Raw genomic sequence first — 21961 nt, 5'->3', positions numbered from 1 at the left:
TCACATGAATCAGGGCACTACCATCTCAGTTCCTCATCACTAGCAATAGCAATGGAAATACAGGTGTTTAGATGATTACTGTGTCACCTAAACTTGCTCAGAAGTCAAGACAATGTGGAGAACATGCCTGATCCTGCTGGAGCTCTGTCTAAATGAATGCTCCCATTAGGGGAGCTGTGCCAAACCTGTGAAGTCAATAGCAAAAAGAAAATTAATCTCCCAACCATGAATTTCCAGGTAATAAATTACATCAGAGTTTGGACATATCCTTGGAAACCTTTGTCCCTAGACATATTATGTTGGACATTTCCCAGCAGTTAATAACTGCTGTAGGAACTTAACCTGAGGGACAGTTGCTGATCTGCTGAGTTCCCAAGATACCTGCGTATTTTGTTTCTTTTTAAAATAGTATTTTTTTCACTTTGCCCCTAGAAAGCTGTCGACGCACCTCACAGTGATAACATTCCACGTGGTAATCCTTGTCCATGGACACAACTCGAATTGTCTCATCAGACCCCTGTAAGTATTAAAGCAAAAAATTATATTAAACAGATGGGGGGAGAGGGGGTAAAGGAGGATGTGACACATGGGTTCTGTGAATTTCTTCCTGTAGCAATGTGGATATTGAGCAAATGCATGTGGGCCACTGGCAGAAAACCTCAAATAAAGCCTGCCATCTGCAGATCTGCTTTCAGCAAAGCTTCGTCATCAATTTACTGTAGGCATCCCTGGAAAACTGAACATCAGAGACTAAAAGATTTCTGCTGGCCAAGTCAATCCCAAATGGATACAGCAAGGAGTATGTGTAATACTTCAATATTTCACATTTCTGAGAAAGTGTCAGCATTTTTAACTGGTTCTACCAAAAGACACAAATTAAAAAGATTATGATGAATAAGAACTCGATTCTAGTGGAGGGCACTCCCTCATACATGGAACACTCTTCAAATCAGCAACTTGGTATTGACTAAGGGACAAGTTAGCCTGACCTACCAGTAACAGCAACAAAATCTCACAGAAGGTGAAAAGAGCAGATTAACACAGTTGTAGCAAACTGAACGATCAAGCAGAGGAACCACTGAGTCTCAAACACTGCACCTTAACCTTGGGCCAACGGAGGCTGAGACTGCTATGAAAGCAGCACTCTGGTGGAAACGTACAGCTCTTGTGAGCCAGGAAAACATTCAGCCTGACACAGAGTTAAGCATAAAGGAAAAAATGGCTTGATCCTAGGGGTCCCCAGGAAAGCAGTGGAGTAAGAATTGTAAGCAATAGCAAAAAAGGTTCTTACCTCAGTCGGCAGAATGGGATGTCCACATGCTGCACATTTTGGAGCTAAAACTCTAAAAGAGCAATGAGAAATTACAGTTACACCCATACCATCTGTATGAAAGAGGCTTGTAGGTTCTGAAGTAATCTACAGCATGTGGTTTTTCACTTTATCTGCAAGGATATACATCCAGGCCATGGAGCATCCGGACCATAGACTATCAGTGAATATTGTACATCATCCATTCAAATGTGTCATTTATGCCAGTTATATCCTGGTGTGACTGATAGAAACTGCTCTGATCTGAGGAGCTGCCATTTTGGAATAAACACTTTTGAGAAACTACTTCCTCTAGAATGGAAGGGCACCTGTGTTTAGACACGTCTTTTAAAATTGAAAACTTTTAGGAGTGGTGAGCATGGCTAGTTATTCTCAGAAGGAGCCATACCAAGCTGGTAGCTGCAGACCCTCAGATAAAACAGTCACTCACCTTCTCGCAACTGTTGTTTTTCGCGTTGTTCACGTCCATTCCAATCAGGTGTGCGTGTGCCGCGTGCACGGACGTCGGAAAGTTTTTCCCTTAGCAGCTCCTGTCGGGTTGGCTGCGGAGCCCCCTGGAGCGGCGCCTTCATGGCGCTGACTATATGATCCTGCCGACACGACCCCCCTTCAGTTTCTTCTTGCCGGCTACTCCGACAGAGGGGAAGGAGGGCGGGTATTGGAATGGACTTGAACACATCTTGAAGAACAACATTTACGAGAAGGTGAGTTTAACCGTTTTTTCTTCTTCGAGTGCTTGTTCACGGCAATTCTAATCAGGTGACTCCCAAGCTCTACCCCAGAGGTGGGGTCGGAGTCAAGGAATTGCTGATTGGAGCACCACTCTGATGAATGCCGCATCATCTTTGGTGAGCTGGGTGATAGCATAGCGAGTGGTAAATGTATGCACCAATGACAAACTTGCTGCTCTGCAGATCTCCTGTATCGGGACCTGGGCCAGGAAAGCAGCTGACGAAGCTTGTTCCCTTGTAGAATGTGCCATAATAGCAGGGGGTGGGACCTTGGCCAGCTCATAACATGTGCTGATATAACCTGTCCAGGCCCTTGAGGAAACACCCTACCATGGGGTTGGCAAATATGGAATGTCCAGACGCTCCCCGATGGAAGGCCGAGATAGCAGCGAGGTGTACCTTATTGGATGATGCTGCCAGGCCTTGTTGTTTCAGGTGTAGGAGAAACTCCAGGATGAATGGTACAGGCACCTGGAGTGGAGGTGTGTGATGCTGGGCACACCAACAAATAAACCTCTTCCACTTAGCTAGATAAGTGGCTCTGGTGGATGGTTTCCTGCTGCCTAGTAGGACCTCCCTCACCGGTCCCGACCACAGGAGCTCCATCAGGTTTAACGATGAAGATTCCAGGCCGCAAGATGGAGGGACTGGCGGTCCAGGGTGGTGAAGGCAACTGTGGTCTTGTGTGTTCAGATCGGGGTAGAGTGGTAGTATGATCGGGGTGTCCACTGACAGCTCCAGAAGCGTGGTGTACCAATGTTGACGGGGCCACGTGGGGGCAAGCAGGATTACCTTGCCTTGTTTCTGCGGATCTTGAGCAGCACCTTGTGCATGAGTGGGACCGGTGGGAGACATACATGAGGTGGTCTCTCCAAGGTAGCAGGAATGTGTCCAAGATTGAACCCGAGCTGTGTTTCTGGAAGGAGAAGAACATTGGGCACTTTCTGTTGCTCTGGGTGGCAAACATTGATTTGGGGAAATCCCCACTTTTGGATGGAATGTATGACATCTGAATGGATGGACCACTTATGATTACGGAAGGACCTGTTGAGGTGGTCTGCTAGTTTGTTCTGCACGCCTGGGAGATAGCCCACTCCATTCACCTGGAGGCATCCTATGCAGAACTCCCATAGCTGGAGGGCTTTCCAACATAGGGGAGAGGACCAGGCTCCACCTTGCTTGTTGATGTAAAACATGGCTGTGGTGTTATCCATCATCACTGCCACAAACTGGCCTTGCAGTAGGGACTGGAAAGTTTGGCATGCTAGTTGCACCGCTCTGAGCTCCCTGATACTGATCTGGAGTAAGAGTTTGTTCTCTGACCATGGGCCCTGTGTTCGGAGATCTCCGAGATGTGCCCTCCAACCCAGTGCTGACATGTCCATTACCAGGGACAAGGAGAGCTGTGGGCTGTTGAAGGGGACTCCTGCGCACACCAATGGAGGGACTTGAGTACTTGCTGCGGCACCGTCACCACTGAGTCCCGGCTGTCGCGCCCCAGGTGATAGGCCGAAGTGAGCCACGCTTGGAATGGTCTGAGCCTCAGTCTGGCATGCCAGACTACGTAAGTGCAGGCTGCCATGTGGCCGAGGAGACTCGGGCATCCCCTTGTTGTAGCGGTCGGGTATCAACTGAGGTTGTCTGTTATGGCTTGGAATCAGGTCTCTGGCAGGAACGCCCTTGCCTGTACCAAGTCCAGCACCACCCCAATTAATTCTATTCTTTGGGTCGGTGACAAGGTTGACTTATTCACATTGAGGAGGAGTCCCAGTCCCTGGCAGTCGGTGGAATCGAGGCCGGGGTCTGTCACAGGGTCTTTATGTTGTTTTGAACAGTCTTGATCAAAGGCAGAGCTACCCGTGATGGACCTTCGGGAGTGAGAATATCCACCATGGTGGTCCTTGGCCTCGACCACCTCCTCCGCTTGCAACCCCACATTGCAGGCAATCTGCCTAAGGAGGTCCTGATGTGCCCTGTGGTCAATTGGAGGAGAGCCCAAAGCTGACCCCCCCTGCCACAGCTTCATCAGGGGAAGAAGACAAGCTGGCCAGAGAAGGTACTGGGTCCTACTGCCCCTCCAGCTCCCTGACCTCTTGGTCAGTGCATGCCCCTGCGGCAGCTACAGCTGGGGTGGCTGTAGCCTGACTCTGCGGCTGGTCCTGTGTTGGAGGTGCCTCAGCCGCGACCCGAGCCTGAAGGGGCAGTTGGGACAGAGTGGCCTCGGATCCCCGAGGCGTAGGCCCGTCCCTAGGAGAGTGGGGTGGCCAGTGTTCTGAGGCTACCGATCTTGAACCCCTTGAAAAGGTGTCCTGGGTCTGGGGGTAAGTCTAGGGGGCCCAAAAGGGCCACTGCGCCGACGGCTGTCAAGGCGATTGCCTCGCAGACCTATGTTGACTGTGTCTCAAGTAGTACGAGCCGGCATCAGACTCTGAGGAAGTGGAGCCTGGTTGCGATGACCACAGCGGCGCCGAGGGCCTATGAATCAAAGACTGGTGCCATGATGAGGTGGAGCACTGGTGCCGGGATGACTTCACTGGGGGCTGGTCTTATTGGCACCCGAGGCTTGTCCCTGAGAACTGGGAGCTGTGCAGCCGTCATCTCAATCAGGTCCCTGGTGGCTTCAAAAGCATCCGGGGTTGAGGGTGGCTCTAACACCTCCACTTCACACTGCCCTGCCAAAAAGTCGCTACGTGCTGGACTCAACAGTCCTTCTGGGGCACCAAAGTCAACGGCACCGACTCGTGCCAACTTAGCACCGGGTCCTTTCTGGGGTGTGCCCAGGCATCCCGATGGTCCTGCGGTTTTCGGGGTCAGCGAGCATCCCCTTTTGGCCTTCTTGTGTTGCTTGTGCGGCATCGCGGAAGTCGAGCAGTGCTGGGCTGCTATTCCTGGCTACGGTGCCGGGGAGCGCTGGTGCCAAAGGTCTTTTGCGCTAGAGTCCTTCCTTGGCGCCGTGTCGCGTATGGATGCCAGAGCACTCCGTACAGACACGCTCGGTGCCAATCTTGGCAGTTCGCAGCCGGCTGTGGGCGGAGAGCGGATTCCATTAAAAGTTGTTTTAGGCAAAAATCATGCTCCTTCTTGGTTCTTGGCCGAAAAGCCCTGCAGATTTTGCACCTCTCCGTTTGGTGCGCCTCCCCCAGACACTTTAGGCAACAGTCGTGGGGGTCACTGATGGGCATAGGCCTATTGCAAACACTGCAGGGTTTAAAGCCTTGGGCTCGCAGCATGCCCCAGAGCACAAGGGTGGGGTCAGGGATTGGGAAGAGGCCCTACTCCCAACCTATGTACTAAATTAACAATACAACTATGTGCTAAATTAACTATAACACTAACTTGAAACTCGAACGACTAACAGGAGAACGCTAAGGGAGCACTTGCTGAGCAAGTGAGCACTGTTCCAACAGCCATAACGGATGGTAAGAAAGAACTCAAGGGGGGTCGGGTCGGGTCGGCAGGATCATATACCCAGCACCATGAAGGCACCACTCCAGGGGGCTCCACAGCTGACCCGACGGGTGCTGCTCAGAGAAAAACTTTCCGATGTCCATGCACGCGGCATGCGCACACCTGATTGGAACTGACGTGAACAAGCACTTGAAGAACCACCGAGCAGTTTCTATCACTAGGTCATACAAGCCTTTTTGAACGGCTCATGTACACTATAATAGTAGAGTGCCAGCTCTTTTACTGTGAAACGTAGGAAATTGCTTTTTTGTTGAAAGGCGATCCGGATGTTTAAAAATGTCATGGTCTGGCTCTAGGATTTACTTTTTCATCTACAAGTACTATTTACTGCAGATTATTCAGCCATTCAGGGGTAGATTTCAGGTTGAAGGAGTCCTTGAAAGAGCAGTGAACCCCACTTAAAGAAGGGCTAGGAAGTAGGAATAGGATAGCATTGCATTATCTGTCTGAAAACAGACAGCCACAAAAGTAGCTACTCAGAGAGGTGGAAGTGGGGACAGGGAAAATTAGACACAGGAATAATCCTTGCACAGACATATTAAAAGACCTGGGGCCCGATTTCATTACAGTTGAGGCAGGATCAAGCTTGAATAGTGTTTTGGGTGGGTTCAAATCATTTCAAGTGCAAGGGAGTCTGCATTACTTTATAGTAATAGTTTATAATATATTTATATTACTTTATAGTAATTACTCTATAGTAATAGTTACATCTACAAGAAATTAAAACCTTAGCACAAGTGCAACATAAGACAATTCTATGGGGCACCTGAGAGCAGGAGTATTGTATATTTCAATACCCTCCTTGACCGTAAGAGGAATCAGGCAGCAGAATGGAGTAAGTGAATGGCTCAAAGTGTATGTCAACTGGTAGGTCTAATATTACGTATGACAGTAGCCCTTTAATCTCCCTAGATAGTATATTTCTGGTGATTTGCAAGTAGATTTTTTTTTATGATACATCATTTGTTTAATTAACTGACTGTATAAAAAGCTGGATACTAACCCCCATCCCCTCACGAAAACCACCACCACCACCACCAGACACACGCACACACATACATATATTCCGTACTGACATCCTAATAATATTTAGTTCTTACAAGTCAGAGTCAGCCCCTGGTATAACTAAGTGTAGCTCCCATTGGCTTCAAAGGGATTTACCAGTTTACTTCAGGGCTGATTTAGTTCTTACTCCTTTAAAGCACTTTACAAACATTAACTAATTGAACCATACATTCCCCCTGACAGATCGGTGAATATGACATCAATTTTGCAGACGGTGTTAAGTGACTTACCCAAGGTCACAGAGGAAGTCAGTGGCAGAATGAAGGGAAGAGGTCAGGAGTTCCTAACACCCAGTCCCATGCTTATTCCACTAGACCATACACCTACACTATTTTGAAGGTTAAATGAGTGGGTTTTCGACTAGGTTTACTTAGCTGTTTCCTTTGTTCTTACTTGTGGTAATCTCTGACACAGTAGATTTTGTTCTCAGTGTCTACCGTGAATGGCACTCCATCCAGACATTCATTACAGATCACACAACGGAAGCAGCCTGGATGGTATGATTTCCCTAGAGCCTGCAGGATCTGCAATAAACCAGAGACAGAAGAGAGCTCACGAACAGGCATTAAAAGATGAGAGTATAGCAGTAGGAGCATACTACCAACCACCTGGCCAGAATGGTGATGGTGACTGTGAAATGCTAAGGGACATTAGAGAGGCTACAAAAACAGAAAACCCAATAATAATGGGGGATTTCAACTATTCTCATATTCACAGAGTATATATCACCCCAGGATGGGCTGCAGAAATAAAATTTCTAATCACTATTAATGACTGTTTCTTGGAGTAGGTAGTCCTGGAACCCACAAGGGGCGAGGCAATTCTTGATTTCGTCTTAAGTGGTACACAGGATCTGATCCGCGATGTGAATATAGCTGAATCATTGAGTAATAGTGACCATAATGTAATTACATTTAATATCTTTGTGGGGGGGAATACTGAAGAAACCCATCACAGTAGCATTTAACTTCAAAAAGGGGAACTACAGAAAAACGAAGAAGCTAGTTAAACAGAAATTAAAAGAAATAGTCACAAGAGTGAAATGCCTGCATGCGGCATGGAAACTTTTTAAAAACACCGTAAGAAAGGCTCAAATTAAATGTATAGCCCAAATTAAAAAAAATAAAACCAGTAAGAGGATAAAAAAATGCCACCATGGCTAAACAGAGTAAAAGAGGTGTTTATAGCGGTGAAAAAAAAACTTTTAAAAATTGGAAGTCATAGCCTGCTGCGGAAAATAGAAAGGAACATAAACTCTGGCAAATCAAGTGTAAAGGTATAATGAGGCAGGCCAAAAAAGAATTTGAAGAGCAACTAGCAAAAAACCCAAAAACTAACAGCAATTTTTTTTTTTTTTAAAAGTTCATCAGAAGCAGAAAGCCTGCCAAACCATCAGTGGGGCCACTGGACGATCGAGGTACTAAAGGAGCACTCAAGGAAGACAAGGCCATTGTGGAGATGCTAAATGAATTCTTCACATTGGTCTTCACTGGAGAGGATGTCGGGAAGAAACCCATATCAAAGCTATCCTTTCTGGGGGACAAAATCTGAAGTACAGCCCCACACTGATGCACAAATAGAAGAGATTTTGAACAAATTAATAAATTAAACAGTAATAAGTCACCAGGACCAGATGATATTCACTCAAGAGTTCTGAAGGAACTCAAATGTGAAACTGCAGAACTACCAACTGTGGTATGTAACCTATTGCTTAAATCGGACTTTGTACCAGATGACTGGAGAATAGGTAATGTAATGCCAATTTAAAAAAAAAAAGGGCTCCAGAGGCAATCCTGGCAATTACAGGACGGTAAGCCTAACTTCAGTACCAGGCAAACTGGTTGAAACTATAATAAAGAACAGAATTGTCAAACACAGAGATGAACTCTATTTTGGGGAGGGTCAACATGGTTTTTGTAAAGGGAAATCCTCACCAGTCTATTAGAATTCTTTGAGGGTGTCAAACATGTGGACAAGGGAAATAGTGTACTTGGAATTTTAGAAAGCTTTTGACAAGGTCCCTCACCAAAGGCTCTTCAGCCAACTAAGCAGTCATGTGATAAGAGGGAAGGTCCTCTCATGGATCAGTAACTGGTTAAAAGATAGGAAACAAAGGTTAGGAATAAATGGCCAAGTTTTTTTTTTTAGGGGAGAGAAGTAAATAGAGTCCCCCCCCAAAATGTGTACTGGGACCAGTGCTGTTCAACATATTCATGGAAATAGGGGTAAACCCCAAAGGTGGCAAAGTTTGCAGATGATACAAAATTACCCAAGATAGTTAAGTCCAAAGCAGGCTGTGAAGAGTTACAAAGGGACCTCACAAAACTGGGTAACTGGACAACAAAATGGCAGATGAAATTCAGTGTTGATAAATGCAAAGTAATACACATTGGAAAACATAATCCCAATTATACATACAAAATGATGAGGTCTAAATTGTCTGTTATTACTCAAGAAAGATCTTGGAGTCATTGTGGATAGTTCTCTGAAAACATCTGTTCAATGTGCAACGGCAGTCAAAAAATCTAATAAAATGTTAGGCACTATTAGGAAAGGGATAGAAAATATAATGCCACTATATAAATCCATCGTGCATTCACACCTGGAATACCGAGTGCAGTTCTGGTCGCCCCATCTCAAAAAGGCTATTCTGGAATTGGAAAAAGTACAGAGAAGGACAACAAAAATGATCAGGGGTATGGAACCGCTTCCATATGAGGAGAGATTAAAGAGACTGCGGAAGTTCATCTTAGAAAAGAGATGACCAAGAGGGGATAAAATAGCGGTCTATACAATTACAGAAAGTGAATAAGGAAGTGTTATTTACCCCTTCACGTAATTCAAGAACCAGACGTCACCCAATGAAATTGATAGGCAGCAGGCTTAAAACAAACAAAAGGAAGTACTTCTTCACACACAACACACATTCACCCTGTGGAACTCATTGCCAGGGGATGTTGTGAAGACCAAAAGTATAACTGAGTTCAAAAAAGAATTAGATAAGTTCATGGAGGATAGGTCCATCAACAGCTATTAGGCAAGTGGTCAGGGACGCAACCCTATGCTCTGGTGTCCCTAAATATCTGACTGCCAGACACTGGGACTGGATGACAGGATGGATCACTGGATAAATTGCCCTGTTCTGTTCACTCCCTCTGAAGCAACTGGCACCAGTCACTGTCAGAAGACACGATACTGAGCTAGATGGACCATTGGTCTGACCCAGTAGAGCCATTCTTATGTGCTTATGAAAATAATATACTTATGACAAAAAGAAAAGGAGTACTTGTGGCACCTTAAAGACTAACCAATTTATTTGAGCATGAGCTCAATCAGTTGCATCTGATGAAGTGAGCTGTAGCTCACGAAAGCTCATGCTCAAATAAATTGGTTAGTCTCTAAGGTGCCACAAGTACTCCTTTTCTTTTTGCGAATACAGACTAACACGGCTGTTACTCTGATACTTATGACACTACATCAGACAATGGTGCAGTGTCATAGGACATACTATGTCCTGTTTTAGTAATTTAATTGTAAGAATGATTTAGCAGAGATAGAAATGGTCCAGAGAAGAGCAGCTGGGATCTACATTTAGCAAGAAATTCCAAAGACTAGAATTATTTAGCTGGAAAGAAGAGTTGGCAGGGGCTAGATTTAGAGATTCAAAATTACAAAAGTCAAAGGAAAAAAATGACTGATTTTTCCTTTAAACTCTGTCTAAAACCTTAAGAATAATTACTGCATAATTAAAGGACAGGAAATACAGAGCCAACAAAAGAAAATACCTCTTTTCACTCTTCTGCAACAGGCTGAGACAAATGTAGCGAAGAGAGGACCAGCATAGTAACAGATACTATGGTCCAGCCCCCAGCCTACCAATGCCCTACCTGCCCCCAAGCTCAATGAGCTGCGGGGAGCCATGCTCTCATGCAATGGGTGTGGACAGGATCATCACTGAACTGCCACAGGAGTTCATAAGAAGTCAAAGTCAGTGTGTTTTTAAACATCCTGCTCTTCAAACCAAAGTTCATTTTAAACAGACACTGAAAACGTGTCTGTGCAACAAATATGAATGGATGCTAGTTTTGCTTCCTGGCCATGACAAGCCAGAGGATTAGGATTCTTTCTCTGTCACAAGTCATCACACCAGCTAGACTAATAGATCAAATGAGGTGATCCTATATATGAATTTCCTTTGCCCTGGAGACATCATTCTAAAATGCTGTTTTCTTTCTGAGGCAAGCATCACTTACCATGTCCATTATCAAATGACCACAAATGAAACACCTGTCAGCTGACTGCTGGAAACCTGAATACTGCAAGGAGAAAAAATTGGCTTAACATTTTACAAGGCTGGGTAACACACACACTTTGTATGATGGGGAGTGATCTGTCTTACTCTGCTCAGCACTCCTTAATGAAGCAAAGCTTCCTTTTGTTTTGTCTAAACAAATATTGGGTAGGCCTCATTAGAATATCTCAAAGTTACAGTGTCAGATTTTCAAAGTTAAGAGGGTCTGTAAATTTCCATAACTCTAGGGTGCTAATTTAAGTTTAAATTGAGTTTAACATATGTTAGCAAATACCAGAGGTGCACATGCAAATCAGGGATCTACTGATAATGCATGTGTGCTTATTGGACCATGTACGTGCAAATATCAGGTATTATGCATGTACATCTCGTATTTATATGTGTAAATTAGGTGTACACCTATAGAACCTGGCCTAATTTGAAAATCCGGCCCGCAATCTCACTAGGTTCATAAATGTAAACTTGGAGGGCCAAATTCTACCTTTATTTATGCTGGAATAAATGTGGCATAAATATCACTGAAGTCAATGGCACTGTCCCAGCTTAGTGCTGGTATAATTCAGAATAGAATTTGGCCCAGAGGATTATTTTTGCCAAGAACTAAACATATGGACCTGATTCTCAATTACATGAATGCCACTTTTACACCACTGCCACCAAATGTAAAAGACATCCACTTTAAATGTGCTTTACACAGCATGATTAGTAGAAAGGGTTTTAGTGTAGATGAGCATCAAGCCCACCAAGTATTTTTAATATATCTAATTAGACTGTATGTTTTACAATGCCTGGATTATTAACATCTATTGTTTTTAAATTACACGAGAGAGAGGGAAACTAAAGAGGGACTCCTCTTCTCCCCAATAGCAATCGCTGGGGCTGATCAATAAGAGGGCACTTCGGGGGAGAAAGAGGGAAGCAGAATGAACTCACTCACTCGCTAACTAACCACCAACAAACAAACAACAAACTAACTCACAAAACAACACAAAAATAATACAAAACAAAACAAATCACCCTCCCAAAAGTCTTAGCTAAACACCCATAATCTAATGCTTCATTAACTTATTTTTCATAGTCTTTTTCTCCTTTACATCCTGTTTTTTCAGTGACTTTTCTTGTACTCCAAGGACTGTCTCTGTGCCTGGAGTCCAAGGTCATTTCTGTATTCTAGGGCTATTGCTGCATTTCTGTGCCACCCAGATGCACCTACACAGGGACCACCAACCACTCCATAAATGATCAGAGGGACTGCTTCTAGAGCAATGCTGTTCTCATAGTTCAGCCCAGTACCCAAAGTAAGTGTCTGGTCCAAAGCCCATTGACATCAATGGACTTTGTAACCGGCCCTAAGTGTGCCACTTCCACAGCGTGTGAAAGAGCCGCAGAAGTCTTAATGTTGTTTCAGGGTGCTGTTATGCAGGGCACCTAAATCAGATAGGTATTTAATAAATATTTTTAAGCACTGCTCGCCCTACTCTGTCCACAGTGCATCAGGGTGTCTCATCTCTCTCAAAAATGTCCAGTCAGAGAAAGTTGATAGGAAGGGGAAAATCTGTTCCCTTGCTTGTTTCTCTCTCTCTCAGTTTATCATGCCCTCATCCCCACCATATCTGAACATACAACCCAATCCCTTTCCGGTGAATGCTGCTTGTTGCCAGTCTTTTGCTGAAATGTCAGTTCTTGGATTCTGTGAGTTGCTTGCATTACAGTTTCTCTGAGTCACAGCATGCAAGTTGCAACAGGAGAGGCACAGGGCACAAATGCACTCACCAGAAAGTCTTCTTCACAGAACACCTTTCCGTTAACAAAATAAAAGGCTTTTCCTCTCAGTTTTCGACCTAGGGAGAAAAAAGAGGAGGGAGAAAAAAGTTAGTAGATGGATGGAAAAAAAATATACACTACCAAAAGCTGGTAAAAGAGATGCATTTGGGGCAGTATCTGTCTTTTTGGTTTCCGTTTGTGCAGCACCTAGCAAAAATGGGGCACTAGTTCTTGACTAGAGCTCTTAGGTGCTATTGTCATGACAATAATTATGATTATGATTACTATTATCATCCAACTGAGCTGAATGCTAGAAACTATTCCAGGCCTAGAATATCACTAACCAGGTTTTCTTTTTAATGACAGTCCTGTGATCTTTGGATTCTAATCACTGTGTTGCAACAAGGGTGATTTCAACAATGAGAGTTTCACATTCCATGTGGCTAGATGGTTATTAAAGTCTCAATGTCCTTTTATCGAATAAAACTTACCTAAGAAACGACCTCAGCACAACATACTGCTTAATGCCACAAAATACCATCTCCCACACTCCTCTCTGAAACTAAGTGAGAGAGGGAAGCAGTAGGGATAGTTTGCTGATTCACTCTGGAAGCCACCGCTGGTGAGTGGTTAGGTAAATAAGGGTATGTGAACAGGGGTTTATCTATACTAGACTTTATTTCTTTAAAATTTCCCACCCAGTGCTGTTCCACCAGTGGGAGCATGTCTTTAGGTGGACTAAGGCACTTGCAGCTGTCAGCATTTTAAACACCAAATCATCTGGACCTGCTCTGAGCAGAGTTAGGCACCACAACGGCTAAACGCCTGTGACTGGACTATACTAGCATGCCCATTATTACTACTGCCTTGGGAGTTGTGCTGGTGCTAGCAATGGTGTGATTTTTTTTCCCCCCTGGGGAAAAAAGAGCTTTTTTTGCATTCATTTTTAGAGTACCTCTTGTGTCTCTTTACAATCCACTTTCCCCGTTAAGGCTGTGACATTATCCTCTAAAGTGGCAGCTGATCTGCTTGTGTATCTGTCGGAGGTAAACTGTTACAAAACCTGCTGCAATTTCCAAGGAGGAACCCTGCAGCCAGCATTCCTGATTAGAAAGTACATGGCCAGAGTCTGATTTCAGACACATACATGGAACTTCAGCAAGGAAAAGGCAGTATAATTCTAGGAGCAGAATGTACAACATCCCATTTGATACATTACATAGGGTAAGTACTGTCTAAGAAAACAAATATTGCCAGATTATTGTAGGTTGCTGTGCTTAGAGCGTAAGTTGCTAGGCATAGGATTTATGTTTTCCTCTACGTTCTGTGCAGCACGAAGCACATTTCTGGCACTCGCAAAATAATAATGCTACTCACTGTAACATACAGAATTAACGAAGGCAGACAACAGAATGAAGCAACATAATTAAAGTGTAATCAGTTTCATGGTGTGTACACCAGAGGGCGCTTTCAGACAGGCCAGAAAACACCATGTACCACGAGTTAGGAAATCAAATGCTTGAAATCCTGGCCCTATTGAGGGCCATGGAAATTTTGCCAATGACTTCAATTGGGCCAGGATTTCACCCTTTGTCTTTAGTGCTTGATCTGGAGGAGGACAAAGAAGGGAAAAGAATATTGCAGCCGCATTTCTTGAAAAGTCAGCCACTGTTTGCTCATGCAACAGCCAATTTTATCAGCAGCATGGACAGGTAACAAGTGCATCTGAAGGGACTAGCTATGATAGAAGAACCACCATGTAATGGGGTTTTCTGTCACACTTAAGGACAACTGGGTTACGATAGGTTTTTATTGCTAGGTTGGATGGGAAAGCACAGCTTGATAACTACGTGAGGGAATGATGTTCCAGTTTAGCTCTTAGCCTTGCCCCCAAAAGACTGTTCACAGCAAGGTCAAATAGTTTCAGACAGCCTCTACAGGAAACCGGACATCATGTTTCAAAATCCCACTGGGTAGAAGCCTGTCAAACCACGGGGTGGGGGGGGGGGGTGTGTTGTTTTGTTTTTTGGAGGTGTGGGGGGAGTTCATGCTTGCACGGAACACACATTTCTGTGAGCAAACACAGGTTTGCACTCTGGGTACAAGCAGAATTTAATGATGCAGCTCACTTTGACAATTTGACTCTCCAAATCAACTAGCATGGAGCATACAAACATGAACTACAGCAGACTTCAAGGCCAGTGATCGTAGCAGTATATGTAGCATGGGACATTATGAAACAAGGACACGTCCAACCACTGCTATGATTCCTTAACAAGCAGTCTTTGTTGACCAGAGGACCACCCCACTAATAACCCAAACCGTCTCCCGGGGGTTAACGTTCTCCCTGCATACAGCAGTCACAGACATACCCACAGCAGAAACACCTGCTGCAGAAGACAGAAGAATAGCCATGGTAGGTTCAGGCTGCCTTGCAGAGGTGCACTAGGGGTGAAAGAGATGGTGCAGGGAGCTCCCTTGCTCCCTAGCCTATGCTTGCAGGAAATGGCCATAATGCTGCAGGTGGTGGAGGAGCTGCTGCAGGAGGAGGAGCTGCAGAAGCTGTTTCAGAGGGGATTTGGTCTTGGCTCCCCACCCGGCACCACTCAGTTCTGAGAGGGCTGCACCGGAGGGAGCACACGTGACATCAGTCGCACAGGTGCAGTAAGAGTTGCTGCTCGGTGTGCTCTCCCCAGCTCCTTGGCAGCACTGTGCATAGGAAGACGTGCCTCTTTCCAAGCCACTGCACCACTCCACCTCCATCACACGCGCTATGCGTTCTAAGAGCAGTTATCTGGTCCATCATTTTTAAAGCATTCTCAGTTTATCATGAATCTCTGTCCTGGGGAAACGAAAAGCAGAACAGCAGCACAGGCCTGCAATCTTTCACCAGCCCAATAAGACCCCAGAGAGAAGGATGGCATAATCAATGGTTGTGTCTACATGCAGGCTGGCACCCAAATAACTAAATGGGCTTTAATCTACACCATGTGCTATGCTGGTGCAAGTCTGTGTGTGTGGACACCCTTATTTCAGCACAAAAACACCCAGTTTCTGTTGTGCTGAAGTTGATATTTTACTGAGTTAAGCAAAATCAAAACAGAACATTGATTCCACAGTAAGAGTGTCCATACACTGACTTATACTGAAATAAGACAAGGTGTAGATTACAACCCATTCAGTCATTTGGGTGCTAGTTTGTGTGTAGATCTGTCCTACACAGGCACTGATTTTGATGGAGGGTTTGGTCAGCGGGGAGATGAGGAACGGAAGAGAGCTGTAACGAGACAATACTTCAGCTACTAATGATTATTTAGAATGTGATTGCCAAGTAGCTTCATGAGCAATTTAACAAGAGGCCAAAACAAGCAGTCCTAACTCAGAAAAATTGCCCACTGATTTCAACAGCAGTTTTGCCAGAGTATAGGTGTCAGGGTTTGGACCTACATAGCTAATTAAAAAACAAGAATTGAAACATTCAACTTAAAAAAATAAGTTACAAGCTAGCACACACAGTAGCATAGCAAAACGTGAAGATGTCCAAAGGACTGTCCTGCTATCTGTAATGTATCTCCATAAAGACAGCTTGGGGAGGAGGAGGGGAAGAGGCTGAGGGAGAGAGAGAAAAGGCAGTAAAGCTGTGCCTGTTTCCGGATGAAGGCCCTGACCCGTGTGCTAGTGATACCCATTGCAACAGAGGGACACAGGTTGAGTTGCTGCCACAGTCATTCTTTGACAATGACAAAATGTATTTTGCAGGCATCCTACGCTGTGCGTATTTTTAACCCCCTGACCCTTGCAGTCAAGATTTATTACAGCAATCCCCAGTGGGGTCACAATTAATGTTCTGTGTCAATGTTTTCTTTATAAGCTCCTTTAGCAGCATGATAAGTCCCTTTGGAAGGTATTTATAATTTGGTTGTCAAAATTTGAAGTGGACAGATGCACAAGAGGTGCTACTCCCATGAATGCTTTACAGGAAAATAAAGTCAATTTTTTAAAATTGTTTTTGCTTTGGGGGAAGGGACAGAGGGGATTATTTAATTTTTAGCTCCTCTCTCGCCTCATCCCAACCTTCTTTTTCTCTAATCATCTGGCAGAAATTTAATGAGAAATTTTTCAAGTGACTACATAAATGGCGCCCATAAACACGTCCATGCAGCAATTGCATGCATAGAACCCCCAAGTGTGCACACAAATCAGGTAACTGCATACGCAAACAAGGCAGACATGAAAGGATTTATGCTCACAACATCCTTCTGAAGTAGGGAATTATCCCCATTTAACAGATACACAGAGACTGACTTCCCCAACATCACACAGGAAATCAATGGTGGAGCTAGGAATTGAAATATCTCTGGTCCTAGGCCAGTGCCTTAAACCATAAGGCTACCCATCCTCCCTGCTACTTGTTTTGAGTATACAAGTGTAAGACTTTGTGCAGTAGATGCATGTGCATTTTTTCCAGGCACCAACAGAAACCATAGATATACCAGAAGCACATGACAGGTCTAATAGACAGAACACATATGCCCATATTTAAAAATTTGACTCTTACTTCTCAGAAGTAGGACTGTCAAGCGACTAAAAAAATTAATCACGATTAATCGTGCTATTAAACATCACTTATTTACATATCTTTGGATGTCTTCTAGATTTTCAAATATATTAATTTCAATTACAACATAGAATATAAAGTATACAGTGCTCACTTTATTTTTTTGTTACAAATATTTGCACTGTAAAAAACAAAAGAAATAGTATTTTTCAATTCATTTAATACAAGTACTGTAGTGCAATCTCCATCATGAAAGTTGAACTTACAAATGTAGAATTATGTACAAAAAATAACTGCATTCAAAAATAAAACAATGTAAAACTTTAGATCCTACAAGTCCTACGTCAGCCAATCGCTCAGACAAACAAGTCTGTTTACATTTGCAGGAGATAATGCTGCCCACTTCTTGTTTACAATGTCACCTGAAAGTGAGAACAGGCATTTGCATGGCACTGTTGTAGCTGGAGTCACAAGATATTCACATGCCAGATGCGCTAAAGATTCGTATGTCACTTCATGCTTCAACCACCATTCCAGAGGACATGGGTCCATGCTGATGATGGGTTCTGCTCGATAACGATCCAAAGCAGAGTGGACTGACACGTTTATTTTTATCATCTGAGTCAGATGCCACCAGCAGAAGGTTGATTTTCTTTTTTGGTGATTTGTGTTTGGTAGTTTCCGCATCTGAGTGTTGCTCTTTTAAGACTTCTGAAAGCATTCTCCATACCCCGTCCTCAGATTTTGGACGGCATTTCAGATTCTTAAACCTTGGGTTGAGTGCTGTAGCTATCTTTAGAAATCTCACATTGGTACCTTCTTTGCATTTAGTCAAATCCGCTGTGAAAGTGTTCTTAAAACAAACACGTGCTGGGTCATCATCCGAGACAACCATAACAAGAAATATATGGCAGAATGCGGGTAAAACAAAGCAGGAGACATACAATTCTCCCCCAAGGAGTACAGTCACAAATTTAACTGAAGCATTATTTTTTTAATGAGCATCATCAGCATGGAAGCATGTCCCCTGGAAAGGTGGCCAAAGCATGAAGGGGCATACGAATGTTTAGCATATCTGGCACGTAAATACCTTGCAATGCCAGCTACAAAAGTGCCATGCAAACACCTGTTCTCACTTTCAGGTGACATTGTAAATAAGATGCAGGTAGCAGTATCTCCCATCAATGCAAACAAATGCGTTTGTCTTAGCGATTGGCTGAACAAGAACTGAGTGGACTTGTAGGCTCTAAAGTTTTGTTTTTGGGTGCGAAAAAAAATCTACATTTGTAAGTTACACTTTCATGATAAAAGAGATTGCACTTCAGTACTTGTATGAGGTGAACTGAAAAATACTATTTATTTTATTTTTTACAATGCAAATATTTGTAATAAAAATAATAATATAAAGTGAGCACTGTACACTTTGTATTCTGTGTTTTAATTGAAATCAGTATATTTTCAAATGTAGAAAAACCTCCAAAATATTTAATACATTTCAACTGGTATTCTATTGTTTAACGTGTGATTAATTGCGATTAATTTTTTTTGAGTTAATCACATGAGTTAACTGCGATTAATCGACAACCTTACTTAGAAGGCTTTCATTTTATTTTACTGAGTCAATGTGTTGGCGTCCCTAAGTAGCAAGAATAGTATGCAAATCTCAAATAAAGCAAAGCCTTTCAAAAAGTTATACTCTGGGGTCCTCCTCATGCACCTCAGCACAAGGGTCTTGTGGAGCACAAGCCCCACTGAAGTCATTTCAGCAAGTGGTAGGATCGGGGCCTTATACAGTAAAACCTCAGAGTTATGAACACCAGTGTTACAAACTGACCGGTCAGCCACACACCTCATTTGGAATCAGAAGTATGCAATCAGGCAGCAGCAGAGACGGGGGCAAAAAAATGCAGCACAGTACTGTGTTAAACGTAAACTACTAAAAATATAAAGGGAAAGTTTTAAAAAAAAGATTTGACAAAGTAAGGAAACTGTTTCTGTGCTTGTTTCATTTAAATTAAGATGGTTAATAGCAGCATTTTTCTTCTGCACAGTAGAGTTTCAAAGCTGTATTACGTCAATGTTCAGTTGTAAACTTTCGAAAGAACAAACAATGTTTTGTTCAGAGTTACGAACAACCTCCATTCCTGAGCTGCTCGTAACTCTGAGGTTCTACTGTATACTATATCAATGGTTCTCAATTTCTCCAGACTACTGTACCCCTTTCACGGGGCAGATTTGTCTTGTGTACCTCAAGTTTCACCTCACTTAAAAACTACTTGCTTATAAAATCAGACATAAAAATACAAAAGTTTCACAGCACACTATTACTGAAAAATTGCTTACTTTCTCTTTTTTATCATATAATTATAAAATAAATCATGAACCACCCCCCCAGGTTAAGAAATACGGATATAGTATATAGAGCAGTATAAACAAGTCATTGTCTGTATGAAATTTTAGTTTGTACTCACTTCGCTAACACTTTTCATGTTGTCTGTTGTAAAACTAGGCAAATATCTAGATGAGTTGACGTACCCCTGGTTGAGAACCACTGTACTACATCTTAAAACTGGCATCAGATCAAGAGGTCAGAAAGCTGGATGTAATTTTTCATTCCAACTTTTTCTTTTAAAAATCCATGTCTCAAATACTGAAGAGATTACATTGATATGGTTGCTGAAATGATGCCCTTGCTTGCCCATTAGAATGTTTAATTCATGGATTGCCACTCTGAGAACTAAATACTATAATGATCTTTGGCTTGAATTGCTGGCTCCTGGCAATATTTCACCATCACTTCGCTCGGTTATTGGCAAAAACATACTAGACAATTAAAATGTTTCCACACCTCTACCATCTCATCCATCTCTGGCGGTCATGACAGGATTTCTCAGTCCTATCCATGATAAGAGCTTTGATCCTCACACCTCTATGTATTCATCAGTCCTATCTAGGATATCTAATCCATTTAGCTATGGGACCTATCAGATGACTGTCACCATGGCATTTAAGCACTGCGTCAGTACTACCTATAACTGTGTCAGTCGTATCTTTATGCTCCAACAAGCACTCTTTGTTCTGCAATTGGTAGTAACCATACAGTCAGGCTGAACTTCCAGGATGCTAATGCTTTTTGGCCACGATAATCTCAAATTATGGATCTTGCACTTTAAAGTTTATATCTTCATAAAACTCTGAATCTGCTACTGCTCCCACAGAGGCCATCTGGAGATTTGCCCTAGACCTCCGTAGAAGCTGGATTGAACCCTGAGAGTTTAATTTTATCCAAAGGCTTTTTAAATTGGTTTCACATTAATTAGCATCAGTGGTTATGCTGGTTTAAAAGGAAACCAGGATCACAAGTCCCTGTCCAAAGGTAAAAAGTTATTGTGTGCCACAAAAGTTTTCGTCTCAATGTGTATAATTAGAAGCCTATCCATCTTAGCATAGCTCTCCAGTTATAAAACCAACCTTCTGCTGTAATTACAGCTGGCAGTTTTGTTTTTTTTAAAGCAAAAGATTTAAGTTCATGGAGGCTATAACCTCCAAATTATCCACGTGGCTGGCAGTCTAGAAAATGACAGGATTCTAAGAATTAAAAAGACAAGAGCAATGGATGATCCTTGCTGAGCCTGGGAGCCATGGAGTAAAGCTGCAGTTTCCTATTCCTTTTTTGTTTCCCTCAGTAAAACTCAGATTGTAGGCCCCACTCTCAGGCAGCACAGACTGGCTGCAGACCTCTAGCTAAAAGAAAAGGAGTACTTGTGGCACCTTAGAGACTAACCAATTTATTTGAGCATGAGCTTTCGTGAGCCACAGCTCACTTCATCAGATGTGTACCGTGGAAACTGCAGCAGACTTTATATACACACAGAGAATATGAAACAATACCTCCTCCCACCCCACTGTCCTGCTGGTAATAGCTTATCTAAAGTGATCAACAGGTGGGCCATTTCAGCACAAATCCAGGTTTTCTCACCCTCCACCCCCCCACACAAATTCACTCTCCTGCTGGTGCTAGCCCATCCAAAGTGACAACTCTTTACATAATCAAGTCGGGCTATTTCCTGCATAGATCCAGGTTTTATCACTTCCCCCCCACCCCCATACACACACAAACTCACTCTCCTGCTGGTAATAGCTCATCTAAACTGACCACTCTCCAAGTTTAAATCCAAGTTAAACCAGAATATCGGGGGGGGGGGGGTAGGAAAAAACAAGAGGAAACAGGCTACCTTGCATAATGACTTAGCCACTCCCAGTCTCTATTTAAGCCTAAATTAATAGTATCCAATTTGCAAATGAATTCCAATTCAGCAGTTTCTCGCTGGAGTCCGGATTTGAAGTTTTTTTGTTTTAAGATAGCGACCTTCATGTCTGTGATTGCGTGACCAGAGAGATTGAAGTGTTCTCCGACTGGTTTATGAATGTTAGAATTCTTGACATCTGATTTGTGTCCATTTATTCTTTTACGTAGAGACTGTCCAGTTTGACCAATGTACATGGCAGAGGGGCATTGCTGGCACATGATGGCATATATCACATTGGTGGATGTGCAGGTGAACGAGCCTCTGATAGTGTGGCTGATGTTATTAGGCCCTGTGATGGTGTCCCCTGAATAGATATGTGGGCACAATTGGCAACGGGCTTTGTTGCAAGGATAAGTTCCTGGGTTAGTGGTTCTGTTGTGTGGTATGTGGTTGTTGGTGAGTATTTGCTTCAGGTTGCGGGGC

General features: G+C 43.4%; 1 protein-coding gene across 2 annotated transcripts in view; it reads right to left on the bottom strand.

Annotated features, from left to right (window-relative positions):
* LIMD1 (LIM domain containing 1) overlaps positions 1-21961 on the bottom strand; it is a 68620-nt gene that overhangs the window by 8476 nt on the left and 38183 nt on the right. For both annotated transcript variants that reach the window (XM_048838850.2, XM_048838849.2), the window contains 5 exons: positions 12680-12747; positions 10848-10910; positions 6988-7118; positions 1292-1343; positions 449-517 (listed from right to left, as the gene is read on the bottom strand). In XM_048838850.2, coding sequence (XP_048694807.1) covers positions 449-517; positions 1292-1343; positions 6988-7118; positions 10848-10910; positions 12680-12747 — 383 coding nt within the window. The remainder of the gene's footprint in view (positions 1-448; positions 518-1291; positions 1344-6987; positions 7119-10847; positions 10911-12679; positions 12748-21961) is intronic.

The sequence above is a fragment of the Caretta caretta genome, chromosome 2, assembly GCF_965140235.1.
Source record: "Caretta caretta isolate rCarCar2 chromosome 2, rCarCar1.hap1, whole genome shotgun sequence".
Lineage (NCBI taxonomy): Eukaryota > Metazoa > Chordata > Testudines > Cheloniidae > Caretta > Caretta caretta.
The sequence above is the reverse complement of the archived record's forward strand: the minus strand, read 5'-3'. Positions and strand labels throughout refer to the sequence as shown.